At 53.4% G+C, this 25,431-nt stretch overlaps 2 protein-coding genes across 7 annotated transcripts in view; one reads left to right on the plus strand and one right to left on the minus strand.

Moving 5' to 3' along the window:
* The window catches only part of ASTN2 (astrotactin 2), a 473,842-nt gene that overhangs the window by 351,342 nt on the left and 97,069 nt on the right, over positions 1-25,431 (plus strand). For all 5 annotated transcript variants that reach the window (XR_013539660.1, XM_072984878.2, XM_072984877.2 and 2 more), the window contains exons 14-16: positions 2,873-2,997; positions 3,903-4,007; positions 4,293-4,472. Coding sequence is in view for 4 of the 5 variants with exons in the window: in XM_072984878.2 (XP_072840979.2) it covers positions 2,873-2,997; positions 3,903-4,007; positions 4,293-4,472 (410 nt within the window). In the remaining variant the exon portion in view is untranslated. The remainder of the gene's footprint in view (positions 1-2,872; positions 2,998-3,902; positions 4,008-4,292; positions 4,473-25,431) is intronic.
* On the minus strand, positions 12,265-19,926 carry TRIM32 (tripartite motif containing 32). Of its 2 annotated transcripts, none has more exons than XM_072984880.2 (3): positions 19,848-19,926; positions 16,813-16,903; positions 12,265-15,431 (listed from the first exon to the last, which is right to left on the minus strand). In XM_072984880.2, exon 3 carries the CDS (start codon positions 15,372-15,374, stop codon positions 13,419-13,421), a length of 1,956 nt encoding a protein of 651 aa, XP_072840981.2. In that variant the 5' UTR covers positions 15,375-15,431; positions 16,813-16,903; positions 19,848-19,926; the 3' UTR covers positions 12,265-13,418. The 2 variants fall into 2 exon arrangements, with proteins under 2 accessions (XP_072840981.2, XP_020667784.3); XM_020812125.3 differs by lacking the exon at positions 19,848-19,926 and adding an exon at positions 17,864-19,364.

Genomic DNA, 25,431 nt, shown 5'->3' on the forward strand with positions numbered 1-25,431 from the left:
AGTTTGTGGCTCTCTCCACCTCCTGGATTTAGCCAGACCCTGCTGTTCAAGAGACCAGTCCTTTTGTAAGAATTTTTATAATTATTTTTATTAGAAAAATAAGAGTTTCATAGAATCAGTTTATATTGCTCAAGCTTTAGCATAAAGAACATACAGTTAAACAAAATAACTAATCCCCATTAAAATAAAAAAATGCTACTAAGGTGGGCTAGCCCCACCGCCTCCTTTCTCTTTAGTCACATTTTCTCTCCTTCAAACCACATGCTCAAGTTCTTTTTCCCTCCCATGATCATGGAATTGAACCTCTCCCACATAACCCATCGTCCATTTTCTACATTCTCTAACTCCTCCCTTCTTCTTGACACTTCATGGCTGTTAACCAATTAGCCTCAAGGGGCTGTAAGACCTTCCTCTGCCCTCGATTCCCATGAAGATCCGGGTATTTTATCTCTTCTCCCATTAACTCGGAAAGTTGAGTCTTTCACGGGCCTCTTTGTCCGACCTTCAGCTTTATCTCGAACCAGGCTGTACCGGTTTTCAGAAAAAACACTCTCATTGCACTTAGTGAAACTCATTCCAATGTCTCTCCAATCATCTTCACACAGAACCTGTCTGACTCCATCTTACATTTCTCTGACTACATATCCCTCACTGCTTCAACTCCATCACAGCAATAGCCTTTGAAAGGTATAACTGGTGTCAGGAAATAAGATTTTTTTCCCCCTCCGTGTCTTCCTGAGCCCCAGAGATTGTTTGCAAATCCAAGTGTCCCCACAGAATAGAGGGTGGTTAGGTGGTCAGTTGGCAGGGAGGGGAGGACTCTAGAAACAATACTAGCTTGCCCCCCTCCCAATTGTGGGACAGGAGAGGTTCATCCGGAACCTATTTTTAAGGTATTTGCAGTTTTATTTATTTATTTATTTGTTCAATTTATATGCCGCCCATCTGGTATCTGTTCCTTGTCCTCCTCCTCCGGCCCCATCATACAGCAATTGAAAATTGCAAAGCACAGTAACGGCAGCACAACTAAGCCCGTCTTCATACACACCCCAGTAGTATTAATGGCAAAGCAACCAAAATCATATGTTAAGACTATGCGGCAGTACCAGCAGCAGCCTCCAGACAACACAACCCACACAGCCTTCAGTGTATTCTTTTTTTAAAAATGTCTTTGCAATGGAAATTCAGCATCTCACTTCCAGTTTTTCTGCTCCAATACAGGAGCAAAACACACACACGCATGCACGCACACAAAAGACATTGAAGGCTGATCCATGCCTTGAAACCAGGCTGCCACCACCTTGTTGTGTGTTTGTGCGACTAAGATAGAAAGGGCGTCACAGCAAAGAGGAAGGTCCCTGCAGTAGAACGGTTTGTTTGGCGTTAGGGACAAGCGTGCCTCTTGCGTGCCAAGGGGATCCCGTGAGCCAGCCTGTAATTCCCATCGCCTCCTTGACAGGCATCCAACCCCCACCCCCCTGCCCTGCCTGGACATGTTTTAAAATTCATAAAACCTTTTAAAAACATGCACATGGAGAACATAGTAGAGCCCGGGGAGTTCATTAGGAGTATCTGTTCCCTGGAGAAGAAAACCTGGATGTGATATTGAATGTCAGCCTCGCCTCTCAAAAGATGCCCTTGTTCTGCCTGTCTGCTAGAAGCCATCTAGAGCACGTCAAGGTCCCTCTGTTGGCTGCAGGTAGGCAGGTGTTGTGGAAAGCCAGCGTGGGTTGGGGTTTCCATCTTCCGGGGCTTCTGAGCCGCCTCCACCCTGCCGCTCGGGCACAGGCTATCGGCACACCTTGGAAGAGCAAAGCCTTTTGGAAGGGAGGCCTAGCCGTTTGAAACAGTCCCCTTTCCAGGCGAGGACTTCAAAGTGCTGGACATCATAAGATCAATGGTTCCCCGCGTTGGGTCCCCAGATGTTCTCAGACTACAACTCCCAGAAATCCTGGCCCAGCACAGCAGGTGGTGGGAGTTTTAATCCAAGAACATCTGGAGACCCAGGCTGGGAATGGCTGAAAAAGATGATCATTGGGAAAGAGGAAAGGCTGAAAGAACTGGGCATGTTTAGCCTGGAGAAAAGAGTGAGAGGTGATAGGATAGCACTTTTCAAATATTTGAAAGGCTGTCCTACAGAGGAGGGGCAGGATCTGTTCTCCATCATCCCAGAGTGCAGGACACATAACAATAGGCTCAAGTTAAAAGAAGCCAGATTTCGGTTGAATATCTGGAAAAACTTCTTAACTGTTAGAGCAGCGGAACCAGTGACCTCGGGAGTGGGTGAGTGCTCCAACGCTGGAGGCCTTCAAGAAAAACTTGGATAATCTCCTGGCAGACATTGTTTGATTTGGATTCCTGCACTGAGCATGGGGCTGGACTTGATGGCCTTGTAGGCCCCTTCCAACTTCACATTTCTATGATTCTATTAAGAGTGGCTCTGGGTTCAAGAGAATCCAACAATGCCATCATGGAGCTTGACTGGGGAGGGAAGCCATGTGCCAAGAGTGTCCTTACAAGGCTGTCAAGGTCCTCTGACAGCTCATTATCAAAATCCTGCTGTTTTCTCGGTTGCAGGGAGAGAGACAGAAGAGCCAGCCTAGTGGGCTTGCCCTTAGCTGCCAGCATGATAAGATGGCAATGAGTCACTCTTTGGTATTTCGGAACAACAAAGGTATCAGGCGGCTTGTTCTACTTGCACCTCAACAGACAGCAACCTGATTATCGATAATAGCTTCCAGATAGTTACACAACTCTGTTTCTCTCTCTTTGCCAAGGACTTGCATGCATGCGGTCTCCCTTGTTTCTCCCATAGCCACCCACGCACCTCTCTTAGCGCTCCCCTCTTATTGCTCCGCATACCTTTCTGCAGGGAGAACAACTTCATCAAGGACTTTCCCCAGCTGGCCGATGCGTTGATGGTGATCCCTCTGCCCGTTGAGGAGCAGTGCCGTGGGGTGCTCTCGGAGCCGCTGCCCAACCTTCAGCTGCTCACGGGTAGGAGACGTGCTCTTTTTTTTCTGCCACTGGTGTGAACATAGCCCTGGACGTAAAGCCGTGGTTCCCAACCTTGGGTCCCCAGATGTTCTTCGAAGCCACCATGAGTCTCAGCACCTACAGGAGACCAGGGAGAGAAGGGGAGGCGTGGTAACCTGCATTCCCTTCCACCGGTGTTTCCAAACTGTCGGGTCCCCAGACGTTCCTGGACTGCAGCTCCAAGAAATCCTGACCAGTGGTGAAGTTTTTGGGGGGAGTTTTAGTCAAAGAACATCTGGGAACCCAAGGTTGGGAACCGCGGTCACCTCAACAGGGAAATTGAGACACACTCTTGTTCCTGAATGAGGGACCCAAAAGCGGACACAACAGGACCTTTTTAAAGGTCCTGTTTAAGAATTGCCCTGGAGCCTAAGGCAAATGGGACCTCCGAGGATGAACTGTCTGTGAGCCAATGGAGAGGTGGGAGAAAGATGGATTTCTCCGGCTGCCCTCTGATGGTTTATCCGGTTTCTGCCCTAAACAAGAAAGGAGGAAAGTCTCCCTTTTCAATCCTGCAGTGACACCACCAGCACAGTCTCTAGAATTCAGTCTGTGAATGAGTCACCCAGCGAGTAGCTTTGTTTGACTGGCGTCCTGGAGAGGCTGGTGTCTGGCGTATCCATTCTAGCTCTGCAGGAGGGGGCTTCCGTGCTTTCTTTCGTGGGAGGAGCAGCCCTTCCCCATCGGGGAAGTTGTTTCGTTCTACAACTGCCAGTGGGCACAGCCAGGGATTCGGGAAGACGTTAGCAACGATGTGATGGCGGCGGTGGTTGCCCCAAAAGGTGCCACGAGGGGAGCGAAACGAACACGGACGGGAGATCCTTTCTCCTGCTGATCACCTGCTTCTCGGTTCTCTCTCGTCACAGGCGACGTCCGGTACGACGAAGCCATGGGCTACCCCATGGTGCAACGTTGGAGGGTCCGGAGCAACCTGTACAGAGTGAAGCTGAGCACAATCGCCCTCTCCGCCGGTGAGAGCAGCCGCCACTTGGCAACGCTTGCGGCTGAAAGACAAGACAGCCGGCTGCTGCCGTGGCCGGTCAAAGACTTGCAGGCTGTCATGCCTCGGTGGTAAAAAAAAAATGTGACCCTCAAGCATTGGCCAGCCATCCATCTGTTGATCCGCAAGGGCCACCCATTGAATTCAGTCCATCTGGATCTAACCCAGCACTCAGTCCCGCGTTCCTTGGCGTCGTGCAATCTCTTCCCATCTTGGTGGCCTCCGGTAACATTGCGCCTCTCTCTCTCTCCCCCAGGTTTTTCCAATGTCCTGAAGATCCTGAACAAGGACAGCAGCCGCGAGGAGCTCCTCTACTTCCTCCAGCAGTACGGCTCCCACTACATCGCGGAGGCCCTGTACGGATCCGAGTTCAGCTGCACCATCCGCTTCCCCAGCAAGAAGGTTCAGCAGCAGCTCTGGCTCCAGTATCAGAAAGGTAAGGCGCTTCCTTGGCTTTTCCTACACTTGGGTTTGGCTCTGTGCAGTCTTAGTTGGAAGACCTGCCATGAGTTTTTGTGGTGTGTGCGTGTTTGTGTTCCTTCAAGGGCATCCCATTTCCCCTCGCCCACTCTCTCCTTCCTGCCCCATCTGCGTGCCTCGCTTTACGCCTGCGGGGCCTGGAAGCCATCTCGTTTCAGAGCCCCAGCAGTGGTGCGCAGGCAACCCTTTTCGTCTTGCCCGCTCGCCCGCTCTTTCCTTTAAAAAGAAATATCTGTGGGCGATTTGGGCAGGGTTCTATAAACGTGACATAATTGAGCTGTCTGGGAATGGTTCTGTTTTATCACTTGTGACAATGACGGTCTTTAAGGAAGTATATTAATTCAGCCGCAGACTCTCCCCGCGCAACGCCATAAATAACCAGACACATCATTAAACAGGGCAATAAACTTTGGGTCCCTGGAAGTGATGCAATTAGGTGAGATTTGTAAGAGTTCGGAAGCGTCTCGTCCCCACAGTTCGGCCACCGTCCCCTCCACGGAGGAGAAGACTCCTTTTGATCAGTGGCTTTACGCGTTGCCGTTGATCTTCTCCCCATTTCCCCCCCCCTTCCTGGCTATTTTCCATCTGTGATGTTTGAATTCTGCGGTTTGTTATAAAAACATATCTCAGCTGCTGCTTTTATATCTCTATTGTGTATGAAGTCAGAATGTGGCTGTGTCTTGGCAAGACTCCAATGCAGTAGCAAATGTCACTCAAAAGCTTCATTTTTGACTCTCTCTTTTTTTTTAGTAAGATGTTTCCAACATTCACAAAGTCCTTCAGATCCAGCACAAACAAAACACAACACACACCTACCTGTTCCCAAGTCCAGAGCTTCCGGACTTTCATCTCTTCCTAAATGTAGTGTGTTGTGTTGTTGTTCCCCCCCCGATCCCTGGGCATTCTAGCATTGTTCCGGTGCTGGATGGCGCTTGCCCCTTCCTTTTTCTGTCTGGTGTGCTCCCAACCTGGCCTGCCACAGCTCTGGCCCACTAAAAATAATGTTGAAAGTTGAACTCTCATTTCGTTTCCCATGCCCATCCGCTTCGAGGCCAAGACGCACCTATCTGAGCGAGAGAAGGCCGAATCCCAAGTATTATGTGCCTTGGGAAGCTGATTTCAGTCTGGTGGACAGGCTAGGCATGAAGGAACAGCTTGGAGAGCAAATCTGCATTAGGGCAGATCACCCGCTCCTCCCCGGGTAGCCGTTCTGTCCTCTTGTGCAGGGTCTTCTCTGTGTGGTGTGGCTTTGCAGGAAATATATTCACAACGTGCCGTTCCTGTTGGTTTTGTTCTTAAACAATGACAAACAGCAACTTGATGTCCCAGATCTCCTGCAGAGTCGGGGTGAATCAAGGTGTGTGTGTGTGTCTGTTTGCATCCCTTCCATGCTATCAATCTTCCTCATTGCGCGAGTTACAATACGCTTTAAGTCTTGAAATTTTCAAATCTTATAAGCAGGAGTCAAAGCAGCTGTTGCGCTGAGCGAGGCACCCAGATTTAATTCTGCGTGCTGTCAGGATTCCAGTGCTTCCTGCGTAGTGAATTCTGCGACGTACTTTTGCTCTGTAGAGTCGGGGGGGGGATACTCTTTTCAATGGAGGCGGCTGAGTTTTGTTTCTCTTTTCTTTGTCTGAGTGAAGTCCTCACCGTACTGTTTCCAATAAGCTTAGCTACAGAGTGCGCATTTTTGTCTGTCTGTTTTCTTCCTGCTGGACACCAATAAGCAAGGCTGAGAAATGGGAGGGGGGGGGCTCCAGAGGCTGTTGGACTCGCCCAGCCTTGTCTGGATAGGGCAGTGGTCCTCAACCTTGGGCCTCCAGATGTTCTTGGACTTCAACTCCCAGAAATCCTGGCCAGCAGAGGTGGTGGTGAAGGCTTCTGGGAGTTGCAGTTCAAGAACATCTGGAGGCCCAAGGTTGGGGACCACTGGGATAGGGGACCACTAGGGAATGACTGAGATCTCCCCAGTAGGTCCAGGAAAGAAACCTGCATGAAACCCAGGAGAGCCACGTCTGCCGGTCAGAGCGGGCAAATCTGGCCTAGGGTCTAATTCGGTAGAAAGCGGCTTTTCTAAGTTCTCGTGAACCTTGACTTCAGCAACCGTGGGTGGTGTCAGCGGCTCATGACCTCCAGCTGTTGGGAGGCGACAGGCGCCGAAGGCCATCAACCTCTGAAGGGCTGCCCTTGTTACCGGGTTTGACCTGCAAGACCACAGATGCCTTGCAGACATGCGTGGTGCGAATTGGTCTCCTTGCACTGAATTTTCAGGGTTGCATTATTTCCTTTCCCAAGCATCAACGTTTTTTAAAATAACGTTGGGTTTCCTTTCATCCTTTCCACCAAGGAGCCCAAGTTCGCGTCTTCTTCTTTGTCTGCATGTTTTCTTTCACAATAGCCTGCGCCCGAGACACTGAAAGGAACCGAATGGCACTTCAGACCTAGTTCTTCCCAGTCTAGTCACTCGACCCGGGGATCCCGTTTCAAATGAACAGATGGATTTGAAAATCATGGCAAAACCTTTCGGCGTCCACACATGCCTCTCTTTATAGGGACTCTGTAGAACATAAGAAACAACTATTCAGAACGCACTGGAACAACTTCCCACTAGGCTAAAATGTTTCTCCTTTATTTATTGGCCCAGTAGGTGTGGTATAAGGGGAGAGGAGTGCCGGATTAGGACTCACGAGACCTGGGTTGAAATACCTCTCTGGAACGTTACTGGGCAGGTGGTGGCAATGGTAGACGAGTCCTTGAACATCTCACCTACCTTGAAATATCACAGCTGCACATGGGCCAGAAACAAAAGTGGTGGCACATAATGTCTCGTAGAGATGTAATTTAAGCAGTCTTTGACTGCAGCCTTCTGGGCCTTGGAACAAGAGTCACATAGTGTGTGGTTTATTTCCTTAAAAAAATAATCTATAGCGAGAGAGAGGCAGGCAGGCAGGCAGGCAGGCAGGCAGAGACCCCTTCAAAATATCCCCTTGCTTTTCCAAGGTTTTGTTGCAAAGGAATACGTTTTCAGCCCGTCTTTGGTCACAAGAACCAGGAAAACACAGAACAAAACAAAGCCTTTCTCCGAGTAGGAGAATCAAGCTTGATGAAGTTGCCTCTCCAACACCTCGGAGAGGACGTGTGTCTCTTCGTTGCCATGATTGTTTCCTAACGGCGGCGTGAGAGAGAACGCTTTCATTTCCCCTCCCCATCAAAGGCAATTTGGTTCTGGAAGGCTGTTAAAAGAGGCTTCGCCACCAAAGGGAGGGAGAGGAGATGAAGTGTTCTTAATAATGCCGGGCTCTTCTCTCTCTTCCCCACCCCATTGTCGTTTATTGCAATCTGCGTTCACGTCCATTTTCTGTCTACTAGGCAGCCTGTTAGACACTCTATGCATACATACACACACACACACACACACACACGGGGGGGGGAGGAGGGAAGGTCACAGTAAAGCATGTTCTTCTGTAGCTTAGAATCACAGAGGCAACTTGTAGTATTTGTGTACACACACACACACACACACACACACACACACACACACACACACACACACACACACACACACACACACACACACACACACACACACACACACACACACACACACACACACACACACACACACACACACGCGAAGGAGATTCCCAGTGTGATGTAATGGATCGAGTGAGGGACTAGGATTCAGGAGACATGGGTTTGAAGGTCTCTTCCATGGAATCCCCCGGGTGTGTGTGTGTGGAGCTGGTAAAACCACTCCTTAAAGACCTTGCGCCCCTTGAAAGCCCTATTATACGAACCTACTTGGGTGGTCGGATTCCTATCAGATTAGGAACAAGACTCCCCACGTACAGCCACATTTTGAGTGTTGTGTAGTTTATCTGAACAGGCAACTATGTGCACAGAGGTTGGGTTTTATAAATGAAAGTAAATGCTTTCTTTTAAAAAAGGAATGGGATAGGCTATGTGCTTCCCAGAAGACACCGAATATGGAGTTCTAGTAAATGTATTAGCTTTGTTTGGCGTTAGAGGCTGCCCGTTTCAACATGGCAAATGTAATGGTTTTTCCAAGGGTATGTAAGTTCCTCAAGTAATAGTTTTACCATTGTCACACACGCACCCCAGTGCGTTCCTGTAGTCCAGCAGGGATTAGAACCTACGTCTTCTGAGTCACCGTCCAGCACTCCACCAGCGGTTCCCAATCCTGGGATGTGCTTGGACTACAACTCCCAGAAATCCTGGCCAGCACAGCTCACGGGGCAGGAGGGGCTCCCTTCAACCAGAGTCCCCTCTGCTCCTTTCCAAGACACTCAACGGGAACATTTCCATCCCTCTCCATGCTGAAGGTTGCCTTACGAACTGCCACCCTGTGCTGGACGCCAAAGGGTTTGTCTGGTTCACACACTGGCTCTCCTCCTCCACCACCGCCACCACCTTCCAGCCACCCCCAAACCTGCCTCTTCACCACTAGCTCACCTCATCCCCCTTCCGAGTGGCCTTGACGTTGCCCGGCAGCACCTTTTGCAGTGTCGGTCTATGCTTCCGAAGCTCTTGCCATCCTGCTTCCTTGGATCAACCCCACTGGCCCCCAGGGGTGGGATCTCAGCTTCCAACACAGGGGGCTGTGAGCGGCCCCCGCACGTGATAACGCAGAGAGTGGTCGCTGGAACCGGCTCTTTGATGGAGCAGGGGGCATTTTGAAAGGGCCAGCGGGGCTACTGACATAAAACGGGTAGCTCAGGGTGCCAGGGAGTTGACGTCCCTCCCACCGTGTCCGCCTAGAGCCTCTTCCGGAGGGGAGAGAAGCCCAGCCTCTACTGCCAGGTCCAGGACCCCTCGCGGGTGGGCCAGGCACCAGGTGCCTCAACAAGGGCACTAGGCGGGCACAGTCCAGGGACCTGGGAAGCGGGCGGCGAAGGTGCCTCTTCTCCAGCACCTCTCTAATCCCAGCTGGCAGCTGCTGGCCCACAGGTGTGGGGATCCTCCCAAGAAGTGTGGCCGAACTTGACATGGGCCTGGCCGAGGTCTCCTGCGTAGCAAGGCAGACGACGGAGAGGAGCTGGAGGCAAACCTTCTTGAGATCAGGAAGCGTGCGGACCGTGGGCTTCTCCATCGAGACTTGCCCCCTGCTGTTGCTGCTTCCTCTGCCAGTGACCAGCTTGACGCTGGTTCTCAGGCCTCTCAGCACCTGATGTTGCCCCAACGGACCCAGGCGGCTTCCTCCAGTGGCATGAGCAGCTTCACCCAGTAGCCGTTCTCAGGATCCCGTCTGCAGACCATCTCCCACCCCAGGCATCGACCTCTCTGGCAGCGCTGGGCTTCGTGCATCTCCCAGTCCGTGGTGTCCACCCAGCGGTCCTCCTCTCCTCTTTGCCTGTCCACCTGAAGGCCAAGTCCCTCCACGGCCGCACCTGCAGCATCAAGGGCGTTGTGGGCAGGGATTCCAGCCATCACTCTCCCAAAGGGGGAAGAACCCACTCTCGCAGCCGGGGGGGACCCTCGCCGGTCCCGCAGGCGCATCATTTCATATCGCTTCTATCAAGTCAGCTTGCCTCCCCATGAACAGCCCCAAGCGCCAGCCGATGCACGAGAGAAGCCAGCTCGATTGTGGAATGCTGTGCAAAACAAAAGCACGCCCGCACGCACAGACGTCGCAATCGGAGAGCGGAACAGATGGCGGAGACTTAGCTTAAACGGTGATGTGGCCATTTGGCCGAAGCTTGGCAGCAGAGTGCGCCATCAGCAGAACGGAGTGGGCTTTAAGTCCCTTTAAATGAATCTCCGGCTTTCCAAAACCGCTCCCGATAGTGGCGTTATTTGCTACAACGGATGCTCCCTGGAATGGTATCGGGAGGCCAGAGCTTAGCCATAAAGCACAATAATGCTTGCAGGAGTCCGTGGGACAAAAGATGCCTTGCGAGGGCAAGCTCATAAGCGCGGCCGTTTAAAAATGCGGAGATGCCAAGAGGAAGCGGGCCTAAATGCTACGTTTCTTGGAAGAGCAGGAGCGGATAGCGGCAAGGCAGTTACACACACCCTCACTCCAGAAATCCCCCAATCTGGGCAGTTATCTCAAATTTAAGAGATGCTACTCCCCGGAGCTGCGCATTAAATTGCCCCTGGCGGAGGCATCCCCACCACACCGCAAAGGGTCGGTGGCATCATCTGCTTTCTGATCCAGCTGCATGTCAGGAGCCTTGTATTCGCAGCAACCCTAGGAACGCGATCTATCTCGGAGCCGTACAGTAATGGTCTACAATCGGAGCGGAAGGCAGGCAAGCTGGGCCGATCCTTCCTGTACCGCCTCCCTTGGAAAAAGCTCAGCTGGCATTTCATTTAAAGCAAGTTTCTAGCTGTCAGAAAGTGGGGGGGGGAGGGAAATAATGAATTGTCGCAGTTGATGTGGCTCAACGGTGGAGAGAGGCGGCCTGAGTTAGCAGCTGCAGGAAGCCGTCATTTCTCCAAATCTGCGACTAGTCTTATTTTCCTGACCATCCGCAGCCGACCGCTCCTATCCGCACCCTTATGAGGACCACAGAGTAACAGGGGACGCCGTGCCTTTTGTTCAGAAGAAGCTTGGTTGCCAGCCACGCCTGCCCTCCTGTTGCTTTTCCTGAACTATGACTTCAGGCTCTGCGTTCCGAGCATCATGGCGGTCTGGCCTACCGACAGCACGCAAGGGGAAAGAAAAACTCAAAGCGATGATACTGCCCTGTCGCAGAAAAATTGAGTCTTTAAACGGTACACTCATGAGCCTGAATGGCTTTGCCTGGCACAGCTCTCTGAAGGAAGGTAAAGGTAAAGGTTCTCCTTGACAATTTTTGGCCGGTCGTGTTAACTCTAGGGGGCGGCGCTCATCCCCGTTTCCAAGCCATAGAGCCCCCGTTTTGTCCGAAGACAATCTTCCGTGGTCACCTGGCCAGTGCGACTTAGACACGGAACGCTGTTATCTTCCCACCGAGGTGGTCCCTATTTATCTACTCGGATTTACATGCTTTCGAACCGCTAGGTTGGTGGGAGCTGGGACAAGCAACGGGAGCTCACTCCATCGCGTGGATTCAATCTTATGACTGCTTGGTCTTCTGACCCTGCAGCACAGAGGCTTCTGCGGTTTAGCCCGCAGTGCCACCACGTCCCTGAAGGAAGGGGGGGGGGATTTGCCAGACGCTGAGCCCCTGCAGCGCCCACCATTCCCTGCCCTTGGTTCTTGTGATGGGCGTTGCCTCCTGGGCATTTCCTCCCCCCCCCCCCCGCACGCCATGCTGCAGCGGGCCCTCCATGAAGGGAGTCAAAGCTCCCGGGTATGCCTTGGCTAAGAGAGGACAGCGAACTGAACTTGGTGTGAGCAACACTGGGCTGGATGGCAAAGGTGCCCAAGTCCCATAGAGGGCCAGCTTGTGATGTGAATATTGCTGTGGCTGCCTGTCTGACGTAGTCTGGGTGCGCCCACTTGCCCAGCTGCGGTTCCACGCTCGATCTGACCGGAGCCTGTTCACTGAGGGTTGTCTTACGATAAGGCCTAGCCACATCACCGGGAGCGTGGCGTTTGGCCATGGAAAGAACTCAGATGTGAAACCAGAGGCCAGATAATGAGAGAGAGAGAGTTTTTTCCCTGCATAATAACATAAGAAGCTCCTTGCACCACGTTATAGACAAGCTGCTTTTGCACTGAGAGGAAAACGAGTGGAAAGCCATCAGGCGGTTCAGTCGGGTGGAATGCAAGAAATTGAAGGCACACGGTTAAACATTCACATTTTGTCACGTTTGATCTCCTTTACTTCCATTCCTCCCTCCCCGGTGAAAGAACCCACAAGAAAAAAACATGACCCGCCAACACATTTTTCCAAGCAAGAGTGCAGCACAAGTTGTGAAACACAAAGGGAGGGGGGGGCGAACCCAACAGATTCAGCCCCATATTGTTGGCCTTCCCACCCAACCACCCTTTCACAGCCCCATCAAACCGATGTCCGTTTCCCGGAGATTCCTTGGAGACAGTCCAGCGTCGGCATTCGGCAGCCGCAACTACACCTATTTCACATTGAACAAAGGGCTTGAAATTCACACACAAACACAGGTCCCGTCGGCACCAAATGGGGTAGACCCTCTGGGGGAGTGTCCGCGGACGTTGCTCTTCGGCTGCAGCCGCGTCAGCAAACTTTTCTTGCAACAACTCGGTTACACAGTGCCGCCAGACATTTCGAGGGATCTGAGTTTTTTTGGGGGGGAAAGGGTGGGGAAAACGTACTACCGACTACGTGTAGTGGAACAGCCAATGAAAAGGTAAATTCCTCTGTGAGCCCCTACGCATGCATTGGTGAAAGGTGATACAGAGATCTGGGGGTGCAGGGGTGTTACAGTGCGTGGTTAATACAGCCTTGGAGAAGTGGAAGACACAAATTGGAAGGGCCAGCCTCTCCTTCAGCCACCTTACTGTGGTGGCAGTATTTGAACTCTGCATAAAGGGATCAATCCCTTTCTTTTTTGGCCAGGGCCTTTGCATGACCACATATTCCCCCACCCACCCTCCAGCCAGGGAAGGAACAGGCACCCCAAGCCATTAGGTTTGGCCATCCCCTGGCACAAAGGAACAGCGACTCCAGCCCCCGGATGAACCGAAAGGGAGGCCACCTTCCCCCCTACCTCCATTGGTCACTCCCTCATTATCTCCGCAGCTAGAACTCAAAAACAAGGCTGTATTAACACGAGACAGCGCTCCTTTGAAAAACACACACACACAGATGCCGTGTCTTCTAATCAAACACACACACACACACAGAGGATCGGAGCAGAGTCTGCTCAAAAACTATGGCACCCGTGTCAATGAGTCTCTTATGTCCGTTGGAAGAATCTAGCCCCCCCCCCCCAAAGAGGCACACCACACAGCCCGTTCCGGCTCCTGCCCCTCTTACGGCGTGGAGTACCTCCGCAAGTGGTAACTGTAGATCTTGATGCAGTGATCCCAGCAGTCCAAGACTAAGAGCTGCCCCTTGGGCGTGATGGCAATGCCCACCGGGCAGGTGAGACCTTCTCGGATCAAGATGTTATAGCCACCGCCCTTGGGGAAATGCAGGATTTCTTTCCGGCTACTGTCCGCGACGATCAGGTCGCCCCGAGAGTCCACGCACATCCCGGCGATGCAGCGGAAGTCCTCGTTCTCGGAGAAGAAGTGGCTGATCTGCCGGCCGAGCTGCCCGTCGGGGCCGACGGAGCCGATGGAGAAGCCCCCTTCCAGGTGATGCTCGTGCTGGCGGTTCTCGAGGTTCAGGCCCAGGCCCTGCGTGAAATAGATCGTCCCTTCCGTGTCGCAGGTCACGAACTTTGGGCGCACGGCGCTACACAAGCAGCTGTACTTCACCACCCCGACGCTGCGGTCTACGGTGAAGCACCAGAGCTTCCCGCCTTCCACGTCCGTGACCACGAACTGTCCGGACGGGAGAGCGGTGATCCCCCAGGGCTTGCTCAGCTGGCTCCTGTGGCAGGCCACGCAGTGCCCGTCGAGGGTGTAGACCTTCACGGAGTTGTCGTAGCTGTCGGTCACCCCGATGAGGCCGTGGCAGTTCATCGTGACCGACAAGGGCGTCAGGTTGGGCAGGTCGGCCCCCAGGAAGCTGAGCACGAAGCTGTCGATGCCGCTGGGGCTCCGGCGGATCTCCTTCAGGAAGCCCTTGCGGGTGAAGACCTGGATCCGGAAGTTGCCACGATCCGCCACCAGCACCTCCCCCTGAGGGGTGACGTGCAGGCTGACGGGGAGGTTGAAGGTCCCCGGCGTGCTGCCTTTGGAGCCCATCTTTTTGAGGAAGTGGCACTGCTGGAGGCCGGAGGCCGCGTCCGGCATCCGCGGCTTGGCCGGCGAGGGGCAGCTGGGCAAGGGGCCGGCCTCGTCCTCGGCGGCGTCCACCTCCCTGAAGGTCACGGAGGAGGCGGAGGCGGACCCTCCCGTCTCCATCAGCGAGTCCTCCACGTTGATGCTCCGGGGCTTTTTCACCACTTGGCCGATCTGCAGCGGCCCCACGTGGCCGACCTTCAGGAGCTCCACCTCCTGCAGGGTCAGCTCTTTAGGAAGGGTGTTCATCAGCTCGGGTTCCTCCTCCTCGCCCTCCTCCTCCAGGAGGGCCAGGTCCCCCTGCTTGATCTTGGCCAGGAAGTAGTCGCAGCGCGACACAATCTGCACCTCGGCGATGTTCAGCAGGTAAGCCTGCTCCTCCATGATCTGGCTGTTCACCTTCTCCACTTCGGAGAGGGAGCCGGTGAAGAACTTCCGGGACCTGGCCAGCTCCTCCTGCACCTTCCGCTCTTCCTTGCCGTACTCCTGCAGGACGGCTTTGTACCGCGCTTGCAGGTCCTTGGAGACCCCTTCCAGGGCCCCCTTCCTCTTCTGCAGGTCCCCCATGAGCTCCCGCAAGCGGCCCAGCTTGGCCCCGAACGCCCTCCTCCGCTCGTCGGCCGCCTCTTTGATGGCCACCACCCCGTGGCCCCGCTGGGCGTGTTCGGCCGCCTTGCACGGCTCGCACAGGACCGAGCCGCAGCTGCGGCAGAAGTGCTTGGGCAGCCGCCGGGCGCAAGCCTTGCACATGAGGAGGCCGACGGTCTCGCCGAGCCCGGCCGTGTCGATGATCTTCAGCACGGTCAGGTTGTCCGTCAGCTGAGCCAGGCTGGTGATCCGCGTCACTTTGCTGCAGAAGGGGCAGCGGATTCCGTTGATGCTGTTCGCCAGGAGCTTCTCTGAGCACTGCCGGCAGATGGTGTGCCCGCAGTGCAGGAGCTTCGGCCGCAGCTGCTCCTCGGTGAAGCACTCCATGCAGATCGGGCACTCCAAGACTTCCCGGAGGGCGTCCGAGTTGAGCTGAGGAGCGGCGGCCATGGCGTCTCTCTCCGTCGAGGCGGGGCCGGCGGCATGGATCCCGAATCCAGTCCTGACCTACCAGGGAAAACAGCCGGGTGAGCCATCTCCGTGAGCAAACCTCGTCTTGTCCAGCCAAGCTTGGCAGCTGAGCCGGTTCTGTCCTAATGAGCAAATTGGGGCCCACTCCCCACCCCCCAGGGAAATATTCTGATTAAAGACTTGGCTGCCATTCAGAGCTGGCAACCATGGTCTGAATGCGCCAGAGGTCTGATTCCACGTGAGCAGGTTCATCCGCCTACGAGGTTCTCCCCTCTGGAATCCCGCATTCACTGGGATAAAGTGGGGAAGAAGACCTTACATGGCGAAAAAGAACACATGACACCATCCTTCCGGTGGAGTCTTGGGGATTCCGGTAAGATCGCATGGAGAAAAGAGAAATGGACCAGTGGATGCCATCTACTGTTCTGGGGATTAACACCTTTCAGGGATCTGTAGTCCCCTCTTCCGGTTTTTGTGCGAGCAAAAACCAATCCTCAATATTCCAGCTACTGCTGGGAACGTAACGGTTAAGACTGTGAAAATCCTGCATATTTCCCCTTCTCGGGATTAGCTTGCTGTCTCCCCTCTTTTGCTAAAATCCTTGCCATCTTCCTGGCTACATTTAATGGTCTCATAACAGCCCGACTATCTTGCACATACCAAAAGTATCTAATGAGTCTCCCATTGTTGCCCAAGCATCCTTAAGCCGTCCCCTATCCTTTTTTCCTTTATCCTGCATCCCATCTTTGCAGGATTCCAGCTGTGCTTTTTTCCGGGCGGCCAGCCCTCCCAAACATGTGATGCCGTTGAGCCGTTATGTGATATGGCAGAGATGGCGACGGCGAGCGTCTCCGCGCGGCTAAGCTTGCAGGGGGGGAAACGGCTGCCAGCTGCAGGCTCCTCTTAAAGGAGCAAAGGAGATTGTTCCCCCCCTCCCACTTGGAAGCCTTGGGTTCTCGGAAGACAGCAATAGAATCCCGCCCCGGGAAGACCCTCCATTGGCCATCCATCACTCACAGGTAACGTGAAGGTCCAGTATTCCTCCATGAACTATCTGAGTTTTGAGAATTGGAGGCCAGCCCACCCCCAGCAAGCCAAGTGGCTTTTGCTCCTACTGTTGAATGCTCTTCCGGGCAAATGCTACGGCTGAAGGTCAGGAAGGCAGCCCTGGCCATAATAATGTTCAGAGTGCAAGGCCTTAAGCTTTGGCATCTCCAAGGAACCTATAAAGGATCTCCAAAAAGACCCACAGGCTTTGGCAAAACCTTCCACCTCCAGGCATCTTTGATAAGCTTGTGGCTCTCTGTTAAAGCCAAGAGTTCAGTTTTGCAATAATCAGCCGCTCAGGAGATATGCTCCTGTATCCTCATCCTCACCATCAGTAGTGTGTGTGGGGGAGGGAAGACTCAGCCTTTACCTCACTTGGAACAGATCCTCTTCCTCCTCGCGATGCAAACAGGCTCCGTGGTGCGTTTCACGTAGCAGCCATCTCCCGGGTACACTGAGGCCTAAAGCGATAACGGGACAGATTTAGTCAGTAAACCTGGCGTCCTGCTCACGACAAACTCTGGCTCACAGTCAGCATGTAGAGGGTAGGGGGGGACATTTAGGGTTGGAAGGGAGCCTGCTTCTCCCCCTCCCCACTCAGCTCTTCATCCAGGGGGAGGTTTAAATCCAAGAGTGAAACCCTCCCTTTTGCAGCCAGCGCTGTATTGTTTTCCATTTCTCTCCACTCTGACCAAGAGCAGCTCCGCACAGTTCCTTCAACGAGGGGTACATTGTTCCCTGTAGCTTCCTGGATCAGCCCTGGCTTAGACGGCAATTCCCCGTCGAGGCTAACTTCCCTATCCTTTGCGGGTCCTTCCTTCTTACCCTGAAAAAGGGACATTTAGCCACTTCTGCTAGTTTGCAGATTTCATTTGCAGCTGTTTGTTTGCAGGACAAAGCAGGTTGCAGAAGAAAAGTAGTTTTCTAACCCAACTGAAATACACCTGTCTTTATTGACAGTCAGCAGATTTCTTCCTCCGCGTTTAGGTTTACGATTGCATTTTAAGACCTTTGAAACTCCGGGCAAAGTTTAGCAGGCCCTGGGAGAACTGGATGCGCTCATGAAACAGAACACCGCCTGGGGGGCTGCTTCTTCACGTTTCCCTCTTAAGAGCAGAGGGAAACTCAACAGCTTGAAGACCGCTTAAGCCAACCTGTGTGATGGAGGTAGGATGATTAAACAACAAGATTTTCAGGGACATTTGGATAAAGTAAACGGCATTAAGCGCCGCTACAGTTTGGAGCCGTAAGCAAACATACCAAAGCTGTCTGCTAACACTTTGATGGTGCCGCGTCTTAATGCAGCCAGAGAAGTCTCTAAGCATGGCACATGGGGGATGAGGAGCTGCTGCTCGGAGAGATTTGCGCGTGCGTGCGTCCTCTCGCTCCTCGCCCATCCGTTATCAACCGAGGATACTTACTATGGGACACACGTTCGTTCCAAGCTGGAAATCCCAGTTCCTTTCATCATCTCCCCCTCTGCTGCCCTTTCCCTCGGAAAGCATCCAGGGCGGAAGAAGAGGGACGGGAGAGAGACCAAGCGCCCAGTTTTGCTACCTGACGGGGACATTATGCGGCCTTTGACAATGCTTTAGCCTTCCCATCGCCCGTTCCCCTTATTTTTATTACCAATGACATTTGCACCCCGTCTCATCGCTAGAAGGCAACGCTCAAGTTCTCCAAAAAGGATTTTTAAAAATGTGTTTTTAGAATATATTCAGGGAAGCATCTCTTCCAGATTTTCGGGTAAGCCATACGCCGCTGCTCAATTTGAGTTCCTTTTGCCAAATGGGTTACCTGCCCACAGCGCCCCTTGGGACGGGCCACCCAAGGGACGAAAGGGGGGGGGCTGGAAAATTTGCCCTTCCAGTGTCAGGCATTTCCGACAACCCCAACCCTAGCTGGAAACTGCCCAACGACACGTCCTGTTTGGCATGCATGTGGCCAGCTGAACCAATGTTGTTTTTAAAAAGGCACTGGATGAGTCTCTCTCTGTGTGTGCATTGTGGCAGGGACTTCATAAAGTGTCAAAAAAATTTTTTTTTTCATTTTCTTGTGTTGTCTGTTGCTGGGGTAATTCCCCCCCTTTTCCCAGCCGATGGGAGGGGATCTGGGCTCCTTTAAACCCTCCCTCCCCTTCTCCCCTTCTAATTCCAAAAATGCCGTAGCCAGCAGGACTCTCAAGCGTAAATCATGTCCTGTTCTGTTCGGTCACCCTGTAACGTCCTCCATGGATGACTTCTTTTGAAATACAGCAACCTGCACTCCTGGGGATGGGGTGGGGGGATAAAGCTCAGCAGGGCTTTGGAGGGCATGCATGGAGGGCATGTCCCCACCACCACCCTTGGGTCACCTCAGGTGCCCTTTTGCACCCCAAAACAAGGCTAATTGCAACTTTGGTAGCCCAAAGGCTTAACACAGGCTCTGATGGGAGTCCAGCCAAAGTGCCGTCAACCGAACGTTGTACGTAAGGTGGAACAACTGTGCGGGAATCGTCCCCCGGCGGTGACCCACCAGGAAGGGGAAGCTGACTTATATCTTCCGAACTCGGCTCAAGAATGGGCCAAGCAAAGGCTGGCCTGGTGCCTCTGTTTAGCCCAAGATCATCCCTCCTTCCTGGAATCATCCTTTTCTTTTTTTCTGCCCAGGGCAGAGTTTTAGATAGTAGGCTCCTTGGGGCAGAGACCCTGTGCTTTTGGTGCTGGGGGTGAATCCCAGAGGCGCTCAAAGCATTGCAGACACTGATTAAACACACACCCCCAAATGAAAACACCAGCCCCCTTCTATACGGGGGGGAAAAAACAGCCCTTCGATCAGGACCAGCAGGAAAACCAGAGTGGGGTGTGAGGGGGGGTTCGTGGGGGTCTCGGCGGGGGGGGGGGGGTCCTGGCCTCCCTGCCCCCAAACCAGGACCCAAGCAGAGGAAAACCCTTGGCTCTCTGTGTGTGTGTGTGTGTGTGTGTGTGTGTGTGTGTGTGTGTGTGTGTGTGTGTGTGTGTGTGTGTGTGTGTGTGTGTGTGTGTGTGTGTGTGTGTGTGTGTGTGTGTGTGTGTGTGTGTGCGCGCGCGCGCGCGCGCGCGCGCGCGCGCTGGGGGGGCGGGGGCTCCCAGGGAACCCAGTGGGCCTTGCTTACATCAAGGGGGAGAGGAGAGAGGAGGATGATCATCCTCCCCCCCCCCCCGCCCTCCTCGCCGCCCCCCCCTCCCTCCGCCCCAGCCATTGCTTTGCAGAGCCTCCCTCGGCCGCCGCGTCTGCTGGAGGGAGGGATGCCCCGGGGAGGGGGGCTTGCAAAGGGGGGTGCACGGAGGGGGGGGGCCGCCGCCCCCACCCCCCTTCATTGCACGCCCCCTCCTTTTTGCAAGCCAAGCAAAGCGCGCGCCCCCTTCCCTTCCCTTCCCGCCCTACCTGCCGCCTCCGCCGCGCGCCTTCCTGCAGCCGCCCCCCCGAAGCCTTTTGTCCCCGCCGCGCTCTGCGCCTGCGCAAAAGGAACTCCCCTCTCTTCGCGCACACACACCCACCCCTTCTTCGGGGCGCCTGCGCGGGGAGGCGTCGCTCTGCGCGCGGATCCCTGGGAATGGTAGTTTCCGAGGCTTCTTCCTGGCGGCGGCGGCGCCGTCGGTTCGAATCCCGGGCTGAGTGAGGAGTTCTTTTAAATAAAAAAATAAAAGCAGCAACACGGTTTCTTCCCTATATTTTATTTTTTTTCATGTGGCAGAAAGAGGGCATTCACACAATTGTGGGTTGGCCTTTCTGCTCACTCCCGCAAGCAGAACTGATCAAGGTGGTCTTTCATGTCCAACCCCCCCCCCCCCGGACTTATGCCGACCCCATGAATGCGCGCTCTCCAACATGCCCTGCTCCACTCTTGCAAACTCATCCCTGTGGTTCCCTTTCTGGTTCCCAATCTGTCTCATGTTTGGACTTCATCCTTCCCTGCTGCCCTTTACATTTTCCAGCACTATTTTCTTTTTTCCCCAGAAAATCCTGCTATTCTCACCATGGGCTCGAAGAAGGAGAGCCTCAGCTCCATAATTTTTTGCCTCCAGAGAGAGTTCAGGCTGCAGGAGACTGGCCAGCCCATGCCTCTCTGGGGGTGCTGATTCCCCCCACCCCCCATGACCAGCCTTTGGTGGCTCCAGGCACCTCCCTTAGGGCCAAGAGAGGGATGGGGGAAAAAAGGAAGAGGTGGGCAATAGAACTTGAGCTGAATGAACCAACAGACAAGGGGCAGCAAGGGGAGAAGAGCCAGCTCCCTCTGCAGATACAGGACTGCCTCGGAGGAAACGCCTTCAGGAGCGCTTAAGAAGGGGACACCCCGGAAATCTACCCCTGATGATGATTAAAAAGTCCTATCAGTTGATTGTTCACAGGCCCCACGTTCCTCTGGCTGATGCATCAGTGCCATCAGTGGGGGACCTTCCTCCTCCTTGCCAGTGATGGTGAGGATACCTTGGAAGATACCTGAGGGACCGGGGGATTCAGGATCCTCCTTAGAAAAAGTCCAGGGAGCTTCTTCCTGAGCTGTCAGGTGGCTGGATCCTCCTCTGTCCTCGGCGAGCAGATTACTTCCGTTCATTTCTCCCGACAGACCTTAAGATCAGGGAAGGCATAAACAAGGCGATGGAAGCGTTGATGGCAGAGGCACCCTTTGCCCCTTTTCCAGGGGTCGACACACCGGTTCAGGCGGGTGACGGGTGCAGCTGAGCCACGGGCAGGCTCCCCTTCAGCAAGGAGAGACCCATTTGGGGAAACCTCTGGCCCCGGTTTGGATTGGAAGGATGAAAAACAAAGCCCTGCCTTGTCTGGGAAGGAGAAGGAGGGGGTGGCACAGATTGACCAACTTTTCTCTTACAGAACAGCCCCCCCCCCAGCTCAACTCACTTGTGCCAGATAGCCAAAAAAGCAGCCCTTTCAGAACAACAGAGGCTGGCGAGCCGTGTAGACAGCCCTCAGCCTGATGCCAGCCCCCCCCACCACAAATTGGGGGGGGCTGGAGAGACCCCAGCGCCGACAGAGAACATGGAACACCCTCGGTCAGTGGGCGTCGCATACCATTGGGCATGGCAACATGGCCCAGAACATTGGGGCATGTGTTTTTGTTCGTTCAGATTGACTTTTACCGTGCAGGTTTTGTGAGCATACTTTATTTAACCTGAGTTACACGTCTTCTTTGGTCTGTGCTTCCCCCACCCCACCCCCCAATATCATTTTGTAGAGAGGGAAAGAAGAAGGCCATTGACACATTGCACTTTTTATTTTATTTTTCATAAGACCCTTATGCTGCAATTCCGTACAGATTTCTAAGCCTGTATGGCAGACTAATTTCTTCAGTACGAACATGAAGCCTCTCAGTATGCTTGCGTTCCCCCCCCACCTTATGTATTGTTTCCCGTAGACCTTCTGAAATCCATCTTGTAAGGCAGTGCCTCCCAACCTGGGGGCGCCAGAGGTTCTTGGACTGCATTTCCCAAAAAATCCTGGCCGGCGCAGCTAGAGGTTCTGGGAGTTTTAGTCCAAGAACCCCCGTTTGGGAGCCGCTGCTGTAAGGCATTGCTTGGGCTGGGCTGCAGACAAGTTTTTATCACGATGCTCCTGGAAAAATACTGCAAAGTTGCTGCGTTGCCCAATTGCCATTTGGTTTTAATCCCTCCAATAAATCCCATAGTTTCCTAATCATTCTGCTCTGTAACTGAGTCACCTCTTCCCCCAAAAGCTTTCATCTGAGTGTCTGTTTGGAGTGTTTATTTGGGGCAGCTTTGGAGACCTCAACTCGTGTTCCCATTTTCTAACTGCACTTTTTTTTTCGGGGGTGGGTGGGGTGTCTACCCAATTTGTTCTTAATTTGTCATTTTCTACCCCTTTGGGGGCTACATCTGCATCCCATTAATACAAGTTTTTTTTGCTGTCGCTGTGCAAGGGATGTAACAATCATGCTCTTGGCGTCGCTTCCTACCTCTCAATTAACATGTACTGTAATAAAAGTACAAATTAAAAAAAAATAAAGTACAGGTCCCGTTTGCATTCACGCGGGCCCTTGCCAGGCAGTTTGGCTGGTCAGTAAATAACTTCACTAGTAAATAACTTAACTGTTGCGTCTCCTTCTGTGAAAAGCGCCGGCTCTTTGACAATTCCACACGGGTAGTTACCTGGGGTTCGATGCGCTTTGCGAATGACCCTCCCTTTTCTGATGAAGTTGGCCAAGCTATCTTAGGGCTTAGGAAAGTTCAGGCCTGCCCGGTCGCTTCCAGGTTTCAAATCAGAATTTCAGACCTCTTGAGGGTCAGACCCTTTGATAGAGGGTCCCCTTATTGAGAGAAACGTGGCTCATAAATCAAAGAGACAGGGCGTGGATGGAATCATGGAATGGTAGAAGGCCTCCCGAGGTCATTAAGTCCATGAAGCAGGAGATCCATAGATGGTCATCTCACCTTCCATTTAGGAAGACACCACCCCCACCACCCCCCGAAAAAAAAGCCTCCCACCCTCCAAGGCCATCTCAATCCAGTGGCAAACTGTTTTGACCATGGAGAAGGTCTTCCGAATGATTAGGCAAGAAGGACATTTCCGTTGACAGCTTCCCAAAACCGTTGTTCCATCTTCACTGAGCCTTGCAAATCCACCTCTCGCTCAAAGTTCGGTGCCAGGTGGGTTGGTTTTCATGAAGGGGCTTGCTTGTAAGAGCAACGGTCCTGATTCTTTCAGACCCATCGTGCCCAACTTGGAGTTCCCCCCCCCCAGGGTGGTTCTTGGACTACAACTCCCATAAACCCAAGAAGCAGATGCAGAGACTCAAGGTTGGGAGCCACAGTTTTTAACAGAACCCTCAGTTTGCCTTTTATTCCCGTCATGGTTATCCCAGACATCTGTCCTCCCCGCCCTGTCTTAAATGCAGAGCGTCGAAATCAGAGCATCGGGAGCATCAATCAAGAAATGGTCATACATGAAGTTCCGGGGTGCTGCCGTTGAGTGGGTGCCCGCTGAGCCACAAATAAGCTATTTGGTCAGAAAACAAGCCCCTCCACACCAGGGGGTTCTGCCCCTCTCTAAGCCAGACGATTGCAGAATCCTGCCCCATTCAGTTACATAGCCTGGGGGGCGGGGGGGGGGGGAAACATGTGGCCGTTTGCTGATTTTGTTGGACTATGCCTCCCATCAGCCAGTATAACCAACAGTCAGGGACGTGGCAGGCTGAAGTCAAGCCGTCTTGTGTGGGGCCTCCCACAGAGACTGTGTACGGATATGTGAACATGGGGCCGTTCTGCCGTTGTTGGGCTACATCTCCCATGATCCCCTTTCCATGGGACCTGGTCTGCTTGGGACAGATGGGAGTCGGAGTCCAGGAGCACCTGGAGGGCCACCTTGTTGGTGAGGGACAAGGGGTTGCCCGAGCCGGCATGATCCTGGGCTGGTGGAAATCAAAGGGGTTGCCTCACCCTAAAACTTCGCAGAAGGGCACAGGCGTTCCCAGCCCCACGTCCTCTGGGGCTGAAAAGGGGCAGAGCTGGCGCCGTTTTACTTCTTGGGGAAATGGCAGCCAGGCCTCTCCTTCTCCAGACCCCCCTCCTCCTCCCCAGCCTGGCACACACGGGGCGTGCGATTCTTTCTGGAAGCCCCACCGGGGAGCCCACGTCTTTACTGCTCCATTGTTAGAAACCTCCTTAAAATAATTAATGACAATGGTAACGTTTTAATGGAAACCATGTTCTCTCTTTTTTCTTTTCGAAATCCAGACTTTTTAATGAAAACCAATAGTGTTTTTGTTTTGTTTTCCTTTTTGAAAGCTTAACAGTAGCCACGGTCTTGTTTTGGTGGAGGAGCGGAGGCTTCCTTCCCTCTGCGCGGAAAAAGATGCAAGAAAAGCGGGTCCCCAGCGGCGTCGGTCCCCCTCTCCCCTCTCCCGGTTTTGGAAAGGGCGATTCAGGTTGGCTTCGCAAAAGGCAAAGCTCTTGCTTGGCTTGTAAAGTCAAAGCAGAAAGTATGCCCCGTGTGTGTGTGTTTGTGTGTCTGACGAGAGGGTCGCTTGAACCAAATCTATGCAAGGAGGAACTTCGCTAGCCAAACATCAGCCCCGTCTCCCACCATGGCCAACCCTGGCATTTCCCACCCACCACCACCCCCGGCCAGCTTTCAAAGGCCATGAAGCTTCAGGAGAGAAGGCAGTGGCCAGCGTGGTCTACTCGCAAGAAGTGGAGCAGGGCTACGGTCCAGGGTTTCCTAAGCTCACGCTGGGCTTTCCTAGCCGGCAGGCAGGCGACGATAAGGTCACCGTGTGCGTCTCGCGGCAGAACCGGCCCTTTGTAAAAGTGATCTCACGCCCTCCGTCCAGGAGGCTTTACGAGAGCAACTTGAAAGCTGGCTGTCCTTTGGGCGGGCCAGGCTGCCCAGCCCTCCTCCTTGTCGGGCTCGGCAGCGAGGTTCCTTCCTAGCGTCTCATGTTGTTGTGAGCATCGTCCTCATTTTGTTTTGTTGGGCGGGCCAAACTTAGGATGTGTGTCTTCGGGCCGGACGTGAAACCAAGACGTGGCGTAAGCTTCAACCTGGTTCTCTTCGTCCGCCCGCGAGCATGGGAGACGGAGTCGGTGCAGCTTGCCTTACACCACGCCAGCTCTCCCCTTGGCCCGCTTCCGAGGCGAGATGGCCGCTTTGTCGGCGAAGGTGTTTGAAAACCAAGGAGGACTTAGTGCTTAGGGGATGCGGGGTGGGGCAAGCTGGTACCCACCTCTCCAAGCTGTTGTGATCAAGCTCTGGAATGAGACAGACCATCATTAGACTCTGGCGGAATTAGAAAGAGAATAAAGGAGGTGGGATTCATGCTTATGCACCTCCTCACACTTTTTTTTTTCATTTTGAGCAGGGGCCCGAGACTAGCTCTCCAAATTTGCACGGCCGAAAAATCCTTCCAAAATGCACTTTGTATAATAATGCTAATAAGACTAAGAACCGTAGTAGCATGATTCGTGGGAGAACGATGCCTGCGGAGATGCCGAAA

Source organism: Pogona vitticeps, chromosome ZW-PAR (assembly GCF_051106095.1).
Source record: "Pogona vitticeps strain Pit_001003342236 chromosome ZW-PAR, PviZW2.1, whole genome shotgun sequence".
NCBI classification, from domain to species: domain Eukaryota; kingdom Metazoa; phylum Chordata; class Lepidosauria; order Squamata; family Agamidae; genus Pogona; species Pogona vitticeps.